Source organism: Rhinatrema bivittatum, chromosome 11, assembly GCF_901001135.1.
Source record: "Rhinatrema bivittatum chromosome 11, aRhiBiv1.1, whole genome shotgun sequence".
In the NCBI taxonomy this organism is placed as follows: Eukaryota; Metazoa; Chordata; class Amphibia; order Gymnophiona; family Rhinatrematidae; genus Rhinatrema; species Rhinatrema bivittatum.
In genome coordinates, this window is record NC_042625.1 from 4,783,791 (window position 1) to 4,802,930 (window position 19,140).

Genomic DNA, 19,140 nt, shown 5'->3' on the forward strand with positions numbered 1-19,140 from the left:
TTCCTCCCCTTACTGAATAAGAAGTAAGGGAAAACGCGCGTCCAAGAGCAGGCTAATAGTGCGCTTCGTTGGAGCACACTGTACTGTATCAGCCTGTAAGTATGGTACAGCAGATGCTACCATACGCTTGCTGGGCAGACTGGATGGACTGTTTGGTCCTTTTCTGCTGTCATTTCTATGTTTCTATAAGATTTTAGATAGTGCTGAGGAGATGTCATCATATGGTACAAGGGGTGGGGGGAGGTTCTGGAAGCCAAATTTAGGCTCTTAGGTAGAAAGATTAAATCCAGAACCTCCAGGGTAGCATTCTCTGAAATGCTCCCTGTTCCACGCGCAGGTCACCAGAGGCAGGCAGAGCTCCGGAGTCTCAATGCGTGGCTGAGATGATGGTGCAGGGAAGAGGGATTCAGTTTTGTTAGGAACTGGGGAACCTTTTGGGGAAGAGGGAGTCTCTTCCGAAGGGATGGGCTCCACCTTAACCAGGGTGGAACCAGACTGCTGGCGCTAACCTTTGAAAAGGAGAAAGAGCAATTTTTAAACTAGAACAAGGGGGAAGGCAGACAGTCGCTCAGCAGCGCATGGTTCAGAGGGAAGTATCTTTGAAAGATAATGAAACAGGATAGTTGGGGCATCCCAATAGAGAAGTTCCAATAGAAGCAAAAGTAATCCATGTGCCTATAAATAAAGAACCACCCGAGTTAAAAGATTCTAAGTTATCGCTGTCAACAAAAAGCACATTGCTAATACAAACAAAGAACACACTTTGAAATGTCTGTATGCCAAAGCCAGAAGTCTAAGAAGTAAGATGGGAGAGTTAGAGTGTATAGCAGTGAATGATGACCGACTTGATATCTCAGACATGTTGGAAAGAGGATAACCAATGGGATAGTACTATACCGGGGGTACAAATTATATCGCAATGATAGGGGGAATCAATTCAGTGGGGGAATGGCAAAAGACTAAATGCACAGTACATAAATTATAACATATGACTTACTATATGGGTCAGACCAAGAGACCATCAAGCCCAGTATCCCTTTTCCAATAGTGGACAATTGAGGTCAAAAGTACCTGGTAGGATCCCAAGTAGACAGAGGTTGAACCTGGCCAATACCTAAACACTAAGAAGATCCCATGCTACTGATGCCAGTAATAGAGGCCATTCCCTAAGTCAACTTTATTAATAGCAGAACTTATCCAAACCTTTTTTTAAACCTAGCTACATTAACTGCACTAACCATATCCTCTAGCAACAAATTCCAGAGCTTAATTGTGTTTTTAGTGAAAAAGAATTTTCTCCAATTAGTCTTAAATGTGCTACTTGCTAACTTCATGGAATGCCCCCTAGTCCTATTATCCGAAAGTATAAATAACAGATTCACATCTACTCGTCCAAGACCTCTCATGATCTTAAAGACCTCAGCCTTCGCTTCTCCACGCTGAACAGCCCTAACTTCTTCACCCTTTCCTCGTAGGGGAGCTGTTCCATCCCCTTTATCATTTTGGTTGCCCTTCTCTGTACCTTCTCCATTGTAACTATATCTTTTTTTAAGATGCGGCGACCAGAATTGTACACAGTATTCAAGGAGCAGTCACCATGGAGCGATACAGAGGCATTATGACATTTTCCATTTTATTAACCATTCCCTTCTTAATTCTTAACATTGTTTGCTTTTTTGACTGCTGCAGCACACTGAGCTGACAATTTCAGTGTATTATCCACTATGATGCCTAGATCTTTTTCCTGGGTGGTAGCTCCTAAAATGGAACCTAACATCGTGTAACTACAGCAAGGGTTATTTTTCCCTATATGCAACACCTTTCACGTTGAATTTCATCTGCCATTTGGATGCCCAATCTTCCAGTCTCACAAGGTCCTCCTGTAATGTATCACAGTCTGCTTGTGATTTACCTACTCTGAATAATTTTGTATCATCCGCAAATTTGATTACCTCGTCATATTCCTTTCCAGATAATTTATAAATATATTGAAAAGCACCAGTCCAAGTACAGATCCCTGATGCACGCCACTGTTAACCCTTTTCCACTGAGAAAATTGACCATTTAATCCTACTCTGTTTCCTGTCTTTTAACCAGTTTGTAATCCATGAAAGGACATCGCCACCTATCCCATGACTTTTCTTAGAAGCCTCTCATGAGGGACTTTGTCAAACGCCTTCTGAAAATCCAAATACACTACATCTACCGGTTCACCTTTATCCACATGTTTATTAACCCCTTCAAAAAAATGAAGATTTGTTAGGCAAGACATCCCTTGGGTAATTCCATGTTGACTGTCTTCGATTAAACAATGTCTTTCTATGTGCTCTGTGATTTTGATCTTTAGAATAGTTTCCACTATTTTTCCTGGCACTGAAGTCAGGATCACTGGTCTATAGTTTCCCGGATAGTCCCTGGAGCCCTTTATAAACAATGACCACCCTCCAGTCCTTCAGGTACAACGGATAAATTTAATGATAGGTTACAAATTTTAACTGATCTGAAATTTCATTTTTTAGTTCCTTCAGATCCGTAGGATGCATACCATCTGGTCCACGTGATTTGCTACTCTTTAGTTTGTCAATCTAGCCTACTACATCTTCCAGGTTCATAGTAATTTGGTTCAGTTCATCCGACTCATCACCCCTGAAAACCATCTCCGGAACTGGTATCTCCTCAACATCCTCATTAGTAAACACAGAAGCAAAGAATTAATTTAGTCTTTCTGCAATGGCCTTATCTTCCCGAAGAGCCCCTTTAACACCTCGATCTTCTAAACAGTCTATCCGACTCCCTCACAGGTTTCTTGCTTCAGATATATTTTTTTAAAGTTTTTATTATGAGTTTGTCTCTATGGCCAACTTCATTTCAAATTCTCTCTTCACCTGTCTTATCAATGTTTTACATTTAACTTTACAATGCTTATGCGTTTTCCTATTTTCTTCAGATGGATCCTTCTTCCAATTTTTGAAGGATTTATTTTGGCTAAAATAGCCTCTTTCACATCACCTCTTAACCATGCCGGTCATAGTTTTGTCTTCCTTGTACCTTTCTTAATGCGTGGAATACATCTGGACTGTGCCTCTAGGATTGTATTTTTAAACAATGTCCAAGCCTGTTGAACACTTAACCTTTGCAGCTGCACCTTTCAGTTTTTTTCTATTTTCCACATTTTATCAAAGTTTCCCTTTTGAAAGTTTAGTGTTAGAGCTGTAGATTCTTATTGTCCCCCTTCCAGTTATTGATTTCAATTTGATCATGCTATGATCGCTATTGCCAAGTGGGCCTACCACCATTACCTCTCACCAAATCCTGCGTTCCACTAAATCTAAAATAGCTCCCTCTCTCATTGGTTCCTGAACCAATGAGAGGGGGAGTCGTTTATTACATCCAGGAACTTTGTCTCTAGCATGTCCTGATGTTACATTTACCCAGCCAATATTGGGGTAATTGAAATCTCCCATTATTACTGCACTGCCGAATTGGTTTGCTTCCCTGATGTTCTCTGCTTTATTCTTTCCTAGTCATCCCCAACATTCTATTTGCTTTCTTGGCTGCTGCTGCACATTGAGCAGAATATTTCAACATATTTTCAATGACAACACCTGAGTGGCGACTCCTAATGTAATAATAATAATGACAACACCTGAGTGGCGACTCCTAATGTAATAATAATAACAACAATCATTCACAAAACCATACACAAGGGCAATCCTCTTGAACTCAACATTCCACTTCAATTTCATCTACCAACCAGACCAACGAGAACAGCTTACAAAAACACTCTCCGAACACCACAAGTCAAAACTTCTCTAAGCAAACGTGCCTTGTCTTCAGCAGGTCCATCAATTTGGAACTCTCTACCTTCTTTACTCCGGACAGAACATTGCCCAATCAACTTCAAAAAGAGACTAAAAACATGGCTATTCGAACAAGCGTTCCAATCATGATAATAATATACATCAACACCTCCACACTAGCCAATAAACTATCTAAAGACCTTCAAACCAAGCTTAAAATATAACATATTACAATAAGATAATTTTCAATTTTTCCATCCTCTATTATGTTCTAATTTTTACCCATGTATTCTGTCCCAAGTTTTAATGCCCTGTTCTATGTAATTTGCATTCTTCATGCTTGTTTTTTTTTTTCAGTTACAATGTAAACCGAGACGATATGCAAATTCTGCATGAATCCCGGTATATAAAAATGTTAAATAAATAAATAATGTAGAAACTTGAATTGTGTAGCCATAATTTGGGTTACTCTTTCCTAAGTGCATCAATTTGTCCACATTAAATTTCATTTGCCATTTACGTGTGATGTCTCCCAATTTTGCAATGTTCTCTTGCAATTTCTCAATCCTCTTGTGATTTAACAACTTTGAATAATTTTGTGTCATCAGCAAATTTGATCACCTCACTAATTTTTCCCCATTTCCAAGAAGTTTATAAATATATTAAAAAAACAGTGGGCCCACAATAGATCCCCGGGAGAGTCCACTATTCACCTTCCTTCATTGGGAAAATTTAACCATTTAGCCCTAATCTCTGTTCTCAATCCATACTAGGACAACCCCCTAGCCCATGATTTTTTTTTTAATTTCCTAAGAAGTCTCTCATGAGGGACTTTGTCAAATGCTTTCTTGACATCTAGATACATTATATTAACTGGCTCACCTTTATATCCTCAAAAAAGAAAAATGTAGCAAATTGGTGAGGCAAGACTTCCCTTGGCTAAATCCATGTTGGCTTTGTCCCTTTAAACTATGCCTATCTAAATGTTCAATAATTTTGTTCTTTATGATTGTCAGTTTCTACCATTTTGCCTGGTACAGACTTGCTTCATCCCTTTTTAAAAATTAACATTACATTGCAACCCTCCAGGTACCATTGACTGTTACTGATAGTTTACAAAATTTCCAATAAAGGTCTTAATTTCATTTCTCAGTACTTTCAGCACTCTGGGATGTATACCATCTGGTCTAGGTGATTTGCTACTCTTTAGTTTATCAATTTGTGCTAGTACATCTTCCAGGTTCACCGAGATTTGTTTCAGTTCCTCTGAATCATCACCTTTGAATATCATTTCTGGCATCTTCCTCAGTGAATTCCAAAGCAAAGATTTTATTTAGTCTCTCTGCTATGGCTTTGTCATCCCTAAGTTCCCCTTTTATGTTTAAATTAGTTTTACATTGAATATATGTAAAATGATACACAAAGAAAGCCCAGAACCGAGTGCCCCTTTTACCCTTGACCATCTAATAGTCCAACTGACTCCCTTTCTCAGGCTATTTACCTCAAATGTACCTGAAAAAGTTATGAGTTTTTGCTTCCATGGAAAGGTTTTCAAATTCTCTTTTTCTTCCTTAATGCTTTGCATCAGACTTACCAATGCATATCCTGTTTCCTTCCATTTTCCATTTCTTGAATTTTTTTTTTTTATTTTTTTTTTTTTATTATAGCCTCTTTTGCCTCACCCTTTAAACATGCTGTAAGTCATTTAGCCTTCTTTCCACCTTTTCAAATGCATGGAATACATCTGGTCTGGGCTTCCAAGCTTGTAATTTTAAACAACAGTCATGCCTGAGGCTAAACTCTTAACCTTTGCAGATACTCCTTTCAGTTTTTTTTCTATTTTCCTCATTTTATCATAGTCACCTTTTTGAAGCTGCACTATCTCCAGTTAAGTCAAATTTAATAAACTGATTATTGCTAAGTGGCTCCAACACCGTTACCTCTCACACCAAATCCTGTGTTCCACTAAGGATACTGTCTAAAAGTTTCCCCTCGGTGGTTCTTGTACCAGCTGCTCCATGAAGCAGTCATTTATTTCATCTCAGAATTTTACCTCTCTAGCATGTCCTGATGTAACATTCACCCAGTAATACTGGGGTAATTGAAATCACCTATTATTACTGTGCTGCTGATTTTGTTAGCTTCCTTAATTTATTTTAGTATTTCATTATCTGTTAGTTCATTCTGTCCAGGTGGATGGTAATACACCCCAATACTATATTATTCCATTTTTCACCTGGAATTTCTATCCATAAATATTCAACATTGTATTTTGTTTCCTGTAGAACTTTTATCCTGTTTGACTCAATGCTCTCTAACAGTGACACCCCTCCAATATGATTCATCCTATCATTTCAATATAATTTGTACCCTGGTATCAGTGGGTACCATTGCTTACCTTCCTTCCACTAGGACTCAGATACAAATTTTATCTACCTCTTCATCCAGTGCTATACACTCAACTTTCCCATCTTTTTTTTTTTTTTAGACTTCTAGCATTTGTATACAGACATTTCAAAGTATGTTTTTTGTTTGCATTAACAACCAGCTTATCAGTTAAGGGTAATTTGGAACCTTTCTGCACCTGGTCCGCTTTGGCATCTATTGCAACCTCTCTACTGGGATGCCTTATTTTCCATGTTCTCTTAGTATCCTTCAAAAGATACATCTTTTCGAACCATGCGCTTCTGAGCAACTGTCGTCCGTCCCCCCCTCCCCCCATCATCTAGTTTAAAAGCTGCTCTATCTCCTTTTTGAAAGTTAGTGCCAGCAGCCTGGTTCCACTCTGGTTAAGGTGGAGCCCACCCATCTTTTTGGAAAAAGGACCCCCCCCTTCCCCAAAATAATGCCTAGTTCCTAGCAAACCTAAAACCCTCTTCTCTGCATCATTGACTCATCCACGCATTGACATTCCGGAGCTCTGACTGTCTCTGGGGTCCTGCATGTAGAACAGGGAGCTTTTCTGAGAATGCCACCCTGGAGGTTCTGGAATTCAGCTTTCTAATTAAAACCCTAAATTTGGCTTCCAAACCTCCCCCTGCACATTCCTATGTCATTGGTAGAATCTTTATGGATAGAAATCCCATGTGTGTTGGGTAACAGCATAGTGGTAGGAGTATTCTACCGTCCTCTTGGCCAAAATAAGATGGATGATGAAATGCTAAGAGAAATTAGGGAAGCTAACCAAATGGTAATATTGGAAGATTTCGATTACCTAATCTCAAAAAGAGTCAAAAGTTACCCAAAAAAAAGGATCAAGCAAGGAGGTTATGCATTTATCAGATTTCAATTACTCCAATACTGACTGGGTAAATGTAATTACAATAAATGTGGTATTTAACATAACTCTCTCACTCTATCAGTACATGTATTCATAATTGAGTGACCAAACAGTCATGGGATTTGGTGCAATTAGATATTGCTGGTATCACAGAGGTAATTTTGTGATAGTGAGTTGTGACATGCCATGTTTAGTGGTCTGTGTGGTAATATTTTGTTTTCTTCATACTAGATTTTTCTCCCTGATGAAGCCCGGCTGGACGAAATGAGGGTCCCTTGTTGGAGATTGTGAATATATTTTCAGTGGAGAGTTTTCAGTGGCGTTTTCTCTCTTGTGAATACATCTTTAGTGGAATGTCGTTAATGAATGTAGCCCAATAAGCAGTGGGTACATTGTATTGAGTAACCACAGGAATGAGAGTGAATACGGCATGAAGATTGAAAGAACCAAGCGGCTATATTGAAGTGATAATCACCAAGAGCGCTAGCGAGAGCTCCTTTGTGATATAACAAAGTGGTTATATTGAATTGAATTATTGTTAACAGTGTATGTTTTGGTCTAGATGTGTATGAATGGTATTTTTAATAGATGTGTGTGGGGGGGGTATGTGTGTGGGGATAAGTGTTTTTCAAATGATGTGGGATGATTAATGTGGGATTTTTATGAAATAAGGGTTGATATAATTGGAGTGTTGTACATTCCAACACTGTGTATATTCTACATTGTATATATGATTTATGTGGGGTTTTTACATGCTATATTTATTGAGATGATATTGGAGATGCTATATGTGTTGTGAGCACCTTTTTATAATTGTTATAATAAACATTTTGTAGTATTGCTTTTTTGTACCAAAGACTCTCTCATCCAATACATGAGTAAATGTAATGTTAGGATATGCTAGAAAGGTAAAGTTACTGGATGAAATAATGACTGGAGCAATAGGTTCAAGAACAGACAAGAGATGGAGCTATTTTAGATCTAATTCTTGAGGGAACACAGGATTTGGTGAGAGGTAACAGTGGTGGGGCCATTTGGCAATACTGATAACATGATCAAATCTGGATTAATTACTGGAAGAGGAACGAACTAAATTTGCAGCTCTAGCACTAAAGTTTCAAAAGGGAGACTAATAGAAAAAACATTTTAACTATTTAACTATTTGCAGCTACAAAGGTTGAGTGTACAGTAGGTATGGACATTGTTTGCAAATACCATATTAGAAGTGCAGTCCAGATGTGTTCCACACAATAAGGAGGAAGGATGGCTAAACAACTGTCAACATGTTACGAGGTAAACAAAGCTATTTTAGCCAAAAGACTTACCTTCAAAAATTGGAAGAGGGATCCATCTGAAGAAAATAGGAAGACAAGCATTTGGCAAGTTAAATGTAAAACATTGATAAGAAGCTAAGAGAATTTGAAAAGAAGCTGGCCATAGAGGAAAAAACAATAAACAAAAATATATCCAAAGCAGGAAACCTGTGAGGGAGTCATTTGGACCGTTAGATGATCAAAAGATATAAGGGGCACTTAGGGAAGATAAGGCCATCGTGGAAAGACTAAATGAATTCTTTGCTTCAGTGTCCTCCCCATCCTGAAGAGGATGTTGGGGAGGTACAAGTTCAAGAGAGTTTTCAAGGGTTATTTAGATGAACTGAACCAAATCACGTTGAACCTGGAAGATGTAGTAGGCCAGACTGACAAACTGAATAGTAGCAAATTGCCTGGATCAAATAGATGGTATACAGCCCAGGGTTCTGAAAGAACTCAAAAATTAAATTACTGATCTATTAGTAATTTGTAGTCTACCATTAAAATTGTCCATTGTACCTAAAGGCTGGAGGATGGTCAGTAGTTACCCTGATATTTAAGAAGGGCTCTAGGGGCGATCCGGGAAACTATAGACCTGTAAGACTTTAGTGCTGAGAAAAAGCATGGAAACTATTCTAAAAAGCAAAATCACAGAACATATAGACAGACATGGTTTAATGGGACACAGCCAGCATGGCTTTACCCAGGGCAAGTCTTGCCTCATAAATCTGCTACATTTTTTTGAAAGGGTTAACAAACAAGTGGATAAAGGTAAACCGGTAGATGTAGTGTATTTGGATTTTCAGAAAGTGTTTCACAAAGTCCCCCATGACAGGCTTCTAAGAAGATTAAAAAGTCATAGGATAGGAGGCGATGTACTTTTGCAAACTGGTTAAAAGTAGAAAACAGTAGAATTAAATGGTCAGTTTTTTCAGTGGAGAAAGGGCAACAGTAGAGTGCCTCAGATGAGACAATTATTCAGAGTAGTTAAATCACAAGCAGATTGTGATAAATTGCAGGAGGACCTTGTGAGACTGGAAAATTGGGCATCCAAATGGCAGATGAAATTTAATGTGGATAAGTGCAAGGTGATGCATATAGGGAAAAATAACCCATGCTATAATTACACAATGTTGGGTTCCATATTAGGTGCTACAACCCAGGAAAAAGATCTAGTCAGGAGGAGGTGCCTAGTCTGTAACTAGGCACCTCCTCCTGACTTTCAGATCCAACCATCGCAAGGTGTCACTAACACCTGGACTCTTAATTTGATACACATACTTGTTTATTCGCAATGTCTATTTAACAGTCATTATTTACATATTATATTATATAACCGTTTACTTGCAGACTATATACGCTACTAAAGTTCCTTGTAAAAAGGTGAACACACACATTCCATTCAAAACACAAATAACGTTATAATAATATTATTTATTATTTGTTAAAATTATTGTTACTTTCAAGGTTCCTTATAATAATGTTCAGTGGTTGATTATTATTGTTCATTGTTCTATGTAAAAAAACCCCTGTCTAACCTCCCAGACCAGGGCAACCTTTTCGTTACTTGTAAACCGGATTGATTTGTATTGCATACAGGAATTCCGGTATATAAAAATTAAAAATAAAATAAATAAATCTAGGCATCATAGTGGATAACACATTGAAATAGTCAGCTCAGTGTGCTGCAGCAGTCAAAAAAGCAAACAATGTGGAGGTGGAGGAGTGTGGAAGTGTTTATCGAAGGGAGGACGTCCCTGAATGATTTCCTGACTACCAATTGCCTACCGAAGGTATTCTTGCCTAATTAAGGACTTCCATGTATCCTGACGTCATCTGACCACGACCGGCGTGGGGCATAAGAACAGACCCCCTTAGGTGCATCGACGTGCCGGCGCGTCGCTGAAGCCGCGCGCGCCAAAGGGGCGCACGGCTTTGTTGAAAAAATTGCCGAAAAGTGCTGAAACACTGAAATATTGTTGGAAGAGTTTTCGGACTGGATAATAGCAGCAAGAACTGACAAACGGAAGTAAGTGCCTTAAATATTCAAATTGAATTTCTTTGATTCCACACTTGAAGCCTCCTATTCACTCCTGTAAGCAGAAATAAATAGATTTGAGAAAAGGGTTTAAGAGGTTATGCGGAGCTAATTTTGATTTTCAGCTAGTAGTATGCCTCACACGAAATGTAAGGCAAAAGTTAAGGAGATGATTGCATCTTCTCCTGTACAGGAACCTTCTCAGCCCCGGATTTCTGCCTTTTATACCCCAGCAACTGGCTTAAAACCGGAGGACTTGGCCGCTTTAACCCCTGGTGGGAAGCAAACACCGGGATTATTGGCCGAAATATCCTTGAGCCCCGGGGCACCGAATACTCCTCCTCCACCTTTAAACATTTCTCCAGATTTTTTAAATCCAACACAAATGATACAAAAAGAGGGAGAAGGAGCTCCAGCTACAAGTGGGGAACCTAAGTCTGAAACAGTGGGGAACTTATACTCTGTCCTGACCAAGCCTGAAGAAATAACTATGGATATACTTTGGGGAGCTATAAAATCTCTGGAAACTGCAGTAGTGAATTTAACAAAAATTACAATAGATTCAAATCAACGTTTTAAAAATATTGAATCATCTATATCAAATTCGGATGCTAAAGCGATTCAACTAGAAAAGAGATTAGGAAACATGGAAAAATACCAGCAAAAGTACGCGAAATCAGAAATTGTTTATGAAAAAAGATTCGAAATATTAGAAAATACTTTGAAGTATTTAAACCTGAGGGTACTAAATTTCCCTAAACATGACATGATATCTCCATATGATATGTTTAGAGAATACTTAGTTGAAATCTTGAAGTTACCCTCACAGGCTATCCCTACTGTATCAAAGATTTACTATGTACCATCAAGAGGACATTTTCCTGGTACAAATGAAAGGGAAGAACCATCCTTAAATTTAACAGGGATATTAGAATCTGATCTAAACACTACTATAAAAAATAGATCTGTTTTGCATGTTTCTTTTTCCTTTGCAGTAGACAGAGAGGCAGTTTTTAGAGCTTATAGGCGTAATCGAATGGCTAGTTTCCATGGAGATAGAATCTGGATTTACCCAGACTTCTCAAAGTTAACACAAGATAAGAGGAAACAAGTTTTAGGTTTGAGATCAGAGACTGAAGAAAAAGGTGGGAAGATGCTGCTGCAATTTCCTTGTAAATGCGAAGTTATCTACCAGCAGCAGAAATACATCTTTTTTGAAACATCGCAGCTCCGCAGGTTTCTGGACTCAATTACCCAAGAGAATGTAGCTGTAGAATCAGTAGCAGTAGTAAATAATACCAGTTAAACTCAATATTTCAATTGTAGTTCTTAAGGGGAAATTTATTTTTCTTTCCCTTTATATTTCCTCTATGTTTTGCTCTTTTTTCGTCTGCTTTCATGAGTTATTACAATTGTTTATTTCTTATTATGAATATAAGATGTAATGATGATGGTAAGAAATGTATTTACTGTAGTAATTTTGAATTCTTTGTCATCTATATTCAAAAATTGTTATATTGAAAATGCAAAATTAAAAAAAAAAAAAAAAAGCAAACAATGTTGGGAATTATTAGAAAGGGAATAGTGAATAAAACGGAAAATGTCATAATGCCTCTGTATCGCTCCATGGTGAGACCGCACCTTGAATACTGTGTACAATTCTGGTCGCCGCATCTCAAAGATTTGGCTGCATTGGAAAAGGTACAGAGAAGGGCAACCAAAGCGATGAGGGTGATGGAATGGCTCCCCCTGTGATGAAAGGTGAAAGAAGTTAAGGCTGTTAGCTTGGAGAAGACGTGGCTGAGGAGGGATATCATAGAGGTCTATAAAATCATGAGGATTAGAATCGGTAAGTTTGGAAAGTTCCTGTAGAAATCCATAAACTGCTAACAATCTGATTTGAGGAATTGCCACTGCTATTACTGGCATGGGATCTATTTAATGCTTGGGTACTTGGATCCTAGATTGGCCCACTGCTAGAAAGATGCTGCTGGGCTTGATGGACCCTCTGTCTGACCCAGTATGGCAAATTCTTCTGTTTTTATAGGGAAACCCACACAGAGTGCCATAATTACAAGCAGCATAGGTTGACCAGATATTTTGGACAATGGCCTCACTAGTTTTAGTGGCCCTTTAGGTTTATTTAAAAAAAATGTGTAACCTGCTGATCCACAATTCTCAGAGAACAATACAACGCACATAATAGAAGTCGCATCACATGACACAAAATTAACCGAACAGACAATTGATACAATGATTGGTAGTAAGACATAAGAGGGGGCCTGCATGTCGCCTCTCCTGCTCTTCTCTGGCTGAAGCAGGGGTGCTGCTCTTTGCTGCCATGTTTTGCCTCTCCTTCTCCACTACAGCTAATGGCTTGGCCAGGCAGGGGCTGGAACTGGAACAGGGCTCTTCTTGCCATCATGGGCCCCTGCCTTCTGCTCTGCAGGGAGTGCAGAGGCCTTTAGTCCTGGATGAGGCATGTGAAGGGTGTTTTTTCCCACGTGGCAGTAGTCCAAGGAAGGAGTCCGTGTCGCCATATAAACAGACACGGTGGTTGGCTGCCCTAGAGGCCCAAGAGAGCCACCAGTGGTCTCCACGTCTTATCCTGAACACTGGTCTAGGGTCTGGCATCTAAGATTTAATGCTAAAAAATGCAGTTATTTATATGGGCTGCAAAAATCCAAGGGAGAGGAACATAGAGAGTGAAATAAATAAAAAATAAATTATCTAAGCACAAAGGAAAAACAGGATCTGGGGTGGGAAAGGCAGTGACAAGAGCCAGAAAGCTGCTTGGCTGCATAGGGAGAGGACTGGTCAGCAGAAAGAGGGAGGTCCCTGGTGAAGCCTCACTTGGAATACTGAGTACAGTTCTGGAGACCCCACTTTCAAAAGGATAGAAACTGGTCCAAAGGGTGGCTCCTAAACTGGTGAGTGGTCTTTCTTGTAAAGCATATGGGGGACAGAAAGGCCGAAACACATATACCCTAGAGGTAAAGTGATGGAGACATTTAAACACATATACCCTAGAGGTGAAGTGATGGGGACATTTAAACACATATACCCTAGAGGTGAAGTGATGGGGACATTTAAACACATATACCCTAGAGGTGAAGTGATGGGGACATTTAAACACATATACCCTAGAGGTGAAGTGATGGAGACATTTAAACACATATACCCTAGAGGTGAAGTGATGGGGACATTTAAACACATATACCCTAGAGGTGAAGTGATGGGGACATTTAAACACATATACCCTAGAGGTGAAGTGATGGGGACATTTAAACATATACCCTAGAGGTGAAGTGATGGAGACATTTAAACACATATACCCTAGAGGTGAAGTGATGGAGACATTTAAACATATACCCTAGAGGTGAAGTGATGGAGACATTTAAACATATACCCTAGAGGTGAAGTGATGGGGACATTTAACACACCCCCAAGATTTTCATGCCCAGGAAGCTGATTGTTTTCCTTGATTACTCTTAAGTCTACCCCCTTTTACCCAGGATGAGGGTAAAAGGGGGTAGATTTAAGAGTAATCAAGGCAAACTTTTAAGGCGAGGGTAGTTGATACATGGACCAGCCTACCCCTGGAGGTGCTGAAGGCAAGGACAGTACCTGGATTCAAGAAAGCAGGAGTTAACTACAGAGGATCCCCGAGGGAGTGGTAGGGATTGTTAAGATGTTTAGTTGGTGTGAATGGGCTGACCAGATAGATTATATGGGCTTTTTACTGCCATCACGTTTCTATGAAAATTGTTAGTCTGGTACGGAGGACACAAGACTGCTGAAATCAATAACTCTGTTTCTAATGGACATCCTTCCCCTTCAACAGATTAAAAGCCACAGTTACATCAGGCCAGAATCCAGCTTTGGGCAGGTGAATGGAGAGTTTCAGACACTCACCATGCTTTGGCTTCTGGAAACCGTTGCTGACATCGCCATGGCTCACTCTGACTAGTTCACTGTTCACTTCCTTATAGATTTTGAACTCTGCAGCAAGCGTATGAATAACCACAGATAAGTCCTGTTCCCGAACCTCAGGAAGAGAGATAGTAAATTTAAAAAAAAAGAAAAGAAAAAAAAAAAAAAAGTTACCCACAGTCTTAAAATCACAGACCTTAAGAAAAAGGATGCTTACCTATACTGCTGGTCGTTTTTGAGTAAGAAATGTATTAATTACTATAAGAACTTAATTGCCATGCTGGGTCAGCCAAGGATCATCAAGCCCAGCATCTTGCGTCAAAACAATGGCCAATCCAGGTTGCAAGTACCTGGCAGATCCCATAAAGTACACGTAATTCCTGTTACTGACTCCCAGGGACAGCAATAATGTGTTATGGACTTTTCCTCCAGAAGCTTGGCCAAACCTCTTAAACCCTGCTATGCTAGACAGCGTGCTGAGTGAAAAAGCACTTCCTATGGATCTGTTTATTACAATATTTTTCTGCCTATATCGTTACAAGACTTGCTGGGCAATTACATGTTCGTTTCATGGAGTGCCCCCTTGCTTTAGAGACTAAAGGTAGGAGTGAAGCAACAAGAAGGGAAAAGGCAGTGCTGACCCTATGGGGGGGGGACGACAGGGCCCAGGGGTTCAGATCTAGTGGGTCCCTGCACTAAAAGACTGAGTTGTTGGGAAAGGGGTTCCTGCTGTATCCTCTGGCCCAAGGCTCCTGACTGATCTATGTAGGCAGGGTACCACAGCAGTCACCCCAATCCTCTGGGGGTGAGCCAGGGCCATCCCTGAAGGAGGTGGAGGGAAGTGAAGTTACTGGTGACAGTCTTTTGTACAAATAATTTCTAATGGAGTTACTAAGCAGCTGCAGATGTTGTTGCATAATGTGTGTTCTAGGATTAGACTCCTACTGCCCACTTTTACCTGCAGGTCACCTCAACCATCTCCTCTGCTTCACTGAGTAAATAACCTAACATACCAAGAGAGGAAACTGCAGAACATAACAAGATTTTTCAAAAGTTATAAAATGCTCAATCATTTCAAAATGGCAGCATCAGCAATTCGAGCTACCCTTTTCCAGCAGCTCTGTGCACATGCTGAAACCCAGCTCAGATGGAAGGGGATCCCAAGTCATTAGTATCCGACTACATGCGGTTCCAGTCCGACTGCCTGTGGGAGGATCTCCGTCTCACTTAAAACGCTTCCCCCATTCATGACTGTCAGTCTAGCAGATGGACCACAGGCTAAATGTACGAGACTGAACCACCCTCTCTCCCCGATATGGGTTAAGGCAGCTTGGTGAGAGCAGATTTCGGGTTTATGGTGCTCTTAACTCCAAGTATCTTTCACCAGCACTGCCAAAATCATGACTGAATATTTACAAACAGAAAAGAAAAAATATATATATCCCCTTTCTTGTTCAGCATCTTTACCTGAAGGAAAATGCCCACTCTACACATATGGTAGCAGCACTTCAGCTGACAGAGAGATCTGATAGTGAACCGGTAGATGTAGTGTATTTGGATTTTCAGAAAGCGTTTGACAAAGTCCCTCATGAGAGACTTCTACGAAACCTAAAAAGTCATGGGATAGGAGGCGATGTCCTTTCGTGGATTACAAACTGGTTAAAAGACAGGAAACAGAGAGTAGGATTAAATGGTCAATTTTCTCAGTGGAAAAGGGTAAACAGTGGAGTGCCTCAGGGATCTGTACTTGGACCGGTGCTTTTCAATATACCGTATTTTTCGCTCCATAAGACGCACTTTTTTTCCCTCAAAAGTGGGTGGGAAAAGTCTGTGCGTCTTATGGAGTGAATAACCCCCCCCCCCCCCACACCCTCCTGACCCCCACAAGACCTGCCAAAAGTCCCTGGTGGTCCAGCAGGGGTCCAGGAGCGATCTCCTGGACTTGGGCCGTCAGCTGCCAGTAATCAAAATGTCGCCGACGGCCCTTTGCCCTTACTATGTCACTGGGGCCGACCAATGGCAGCGGTAGCCCCTATGACATAGTAAGGGCAAAGGGCCGTCGGCGCCATGATTACTGGCAGCCGACGGCCCAAGTCCAGGAGATCACTCCTGGACCCCTGCTGGACCACCAGGGACTTTTGGCAGGTCTTGGGGGGGGTTGTAGTAAATTAATTTGGCAGGTCTTGGGGGTGGGGGGGGTCAGGAGGATGGGGTGTTCCCACAGAAAGAGAAAGATAAGTTTTCTGATCTGGGGAATGGACCAAAATGGCCCTCCCCAGATCCGAAAACAAAATGGAGAGAAAAAAAGTGTTATGCACTCCCCTAATTTGCTCCATAAGACACACAGACGCCTGGGGACAGAGCCGGTTTAGCACAAATATATTTTTTTTTTAATTTTCCCCCTCTGAATCCTAGGTACGTCTTATGCAGCGAAAGATACGGTATTTATAAATGATCTGGAAAAGAATATAACTAGTGAGGAGATCAAATCTGCAGATGATACAAAATTATTCAGACTAGTTAAATCACAAGCGGATTGTGATACATTACAGAGGACCTTGTGAGACTGGAAGATTGGGCATCCAAATGGCAGATTAAATTTAAGTGCATGGTGTTGCATATAGGGAAAAATAACCCTTTGCTGTAGTTACACGATGTTACTACATATTAGGAGATACCACCCAGGAAAAAGATCTAGGCATCATAGTGGATACTACTTTAAAATAGTCGGCTCAATGTGCTGCAGCAGTCAAAAAAGCAAACGGTGTTAGGAATTATTAGGAAGGGAATGGTGAATAAAACAGAAAATGTCATAATGCCTCTGTATCGCTCCATGGTGAGACCGCACCTTGAATACTGTGTACAATTCTGGTCGCCGCATCTCAAAAAAGATATAATTGTAATGGAGAAGGTACAGAGAAGGGCAACCAAAATGATAAAGGGGATGGGACAACTCCCCTATGAGGAAAGGATGAAGAGGTTAGGATTGTTTAGCTTGGAGAAGAGACGGCTGAGGGGGGATATGATAGAGGTCTTTAAAATCATAAGAGGTCTAGAACAGGTAGATGTAAATCAGTTATTTACACTTTCGGATAATAGAAAGACTAGAGGGCACTCCATGAAGTTAGCATGTAGCACATTTAAAACTAATCGGAGAAAATTTTCACTCAACGTACAATTAAGCTCTGGAATTTGTTGCCAGAGGATGTGGTTAGTGTAGTTAGTGTAGCTGGGCTTAAAAAAAGGTTTGGATAAGTTCTTGGAGGAGAAGTCCATTAACTGCTATTAATTAAGTTGACTTAGGGAATAGCCACTGCTATTAATTGCATCAGTAGCATGGGATCTTCTTAGTGGTTGGGTGCTTACCAGGTACTTGTAACCTGGTTTGGCCACTGTTGGAAACAGAATGCTGGGCTTGATGGACCCTTTGTCTGACCCAGTATGGCAATTTCTTATGTTCAGGAGCGTGGTTAAAAAAAAAAAAAAAAGAGCTCCCAATGCAGTACGCAAAAGGTATGCTAATGCATGAAGGGTCAAACATGCAATCAAGTGACAATGTTTGTAAGCTAAATTTTCTAATATTCTGTACCCCATCTTTGCGTGAATGCCATATTCAAAAAGGCAAGAAATAAATCCAAGAAATTTAAATAAAAATGTGCACTCAGCCTTTTGCATAGGGCGAGGGAATATTATAACTTCGGTGGAAAAAGCAGTCTCTTGGACTCATGATTCATGTGCTTAAACCAAGCCCGTTCGTGAACAATAGAGAAACATTCTTTATGCAGACAAACTCTCAACCACAGGTCCTGGCTCTGGAAGTCCAGCTTCTACCCCTAGACTAAAATTAGCCCTAGACACTTTAACAATGACTAGGACTTAAGTTCCCAAGGCTAGGCCCACTGTACTAACTAGCGAGCCATTTTTCAGATCACCATCCAGTCTTGCTCCCAATGAAGCTAGTACAGGAACTGGGGACTAGCAAAGCTTGGCAATACATCCCCCGTGGCTGAGCAATGAGAGCTTCTGTCATAACAAATGCTATAAAAAAAGACTTTCAAGAGATTCATGAGGAGGCTGAAGACAACCAGGTACTGATATAGGAAATCCTTATAATCTGTTCTTAAGGGAAGGATTATTAGCTTTGCAAGTTACCATAAAAATGGAGAGAAAAGAAAAAAAAAAGAGCAATTCTTAAGAGTAACATCAGCTATCTCGAGGCCCAACCTAAAGCCAGCTGTTCACCAAAAATATATAGGAAACTACTAGAGAAGAGCTGCAGGGCTTACAAATAGAAGAGAGCTTTTCAATTCTCTAGATGACAAATCTATGAGAAGTCAGACATTGATACATAGTGTTAAAAAAAACCACACACCTCAGACAAGGAGTTTTACAAAGCCTTATATGCTGTGGGGAAGGGCTGGAGCTCAGAGGAAATAGCTGCATATTTAGCAAGGGTGGAGACACTGGGTTTGACTGAAAGGCGGGCAGCAGCTCCTATAACTGCAGAGGTCTGACTCCCAAATGGGAAAAGCCCTGGCCCAGATGGTTTTCATTTACACTTCTATAAGTGATTCTCGGAGGACGTGGTTCCAATCACGTCAGGGGTGTTTGACCATTTGAACGTCTAGAGGAAAATACATTGACCAATTCTACCATTGAGTTGATCCATAACACAGGGCGAGATAGGCCGACTGGATCCCGGATCCAAACTCTCTCACTACTTAATGCCTGTGTTAGGATACTGGCCAAGGTACTCCAGCTTTGGCTGAAGAACAT

The 19,140-nt window shown here is 40.3% G+C and overlaps 1 protein-coding gene across 1 annotated transcript in view; it reads right to left on the reverse strand.

Annotated features, from left to right (window-relative positions):
* CASTOR1 (cytosolic arginine sensor for mTORC1 subunit 1) overlaps positions 1-19,140 on the reverse strand; it is a 118,736-nt gene that overhangs the window by 52,563 nt on the left and 47,033 nt on the right. The window contains exon 4 of the mRNA XM_029571183.1: positions 14,347-14,479. Coding sequence (XP_029427043.1) covers positions 14,347-14,479 — 133 coding nt within the window. The remainder of the gene's footprint in view (positions 1-14,346; positions 14,480-19,140) is intronic.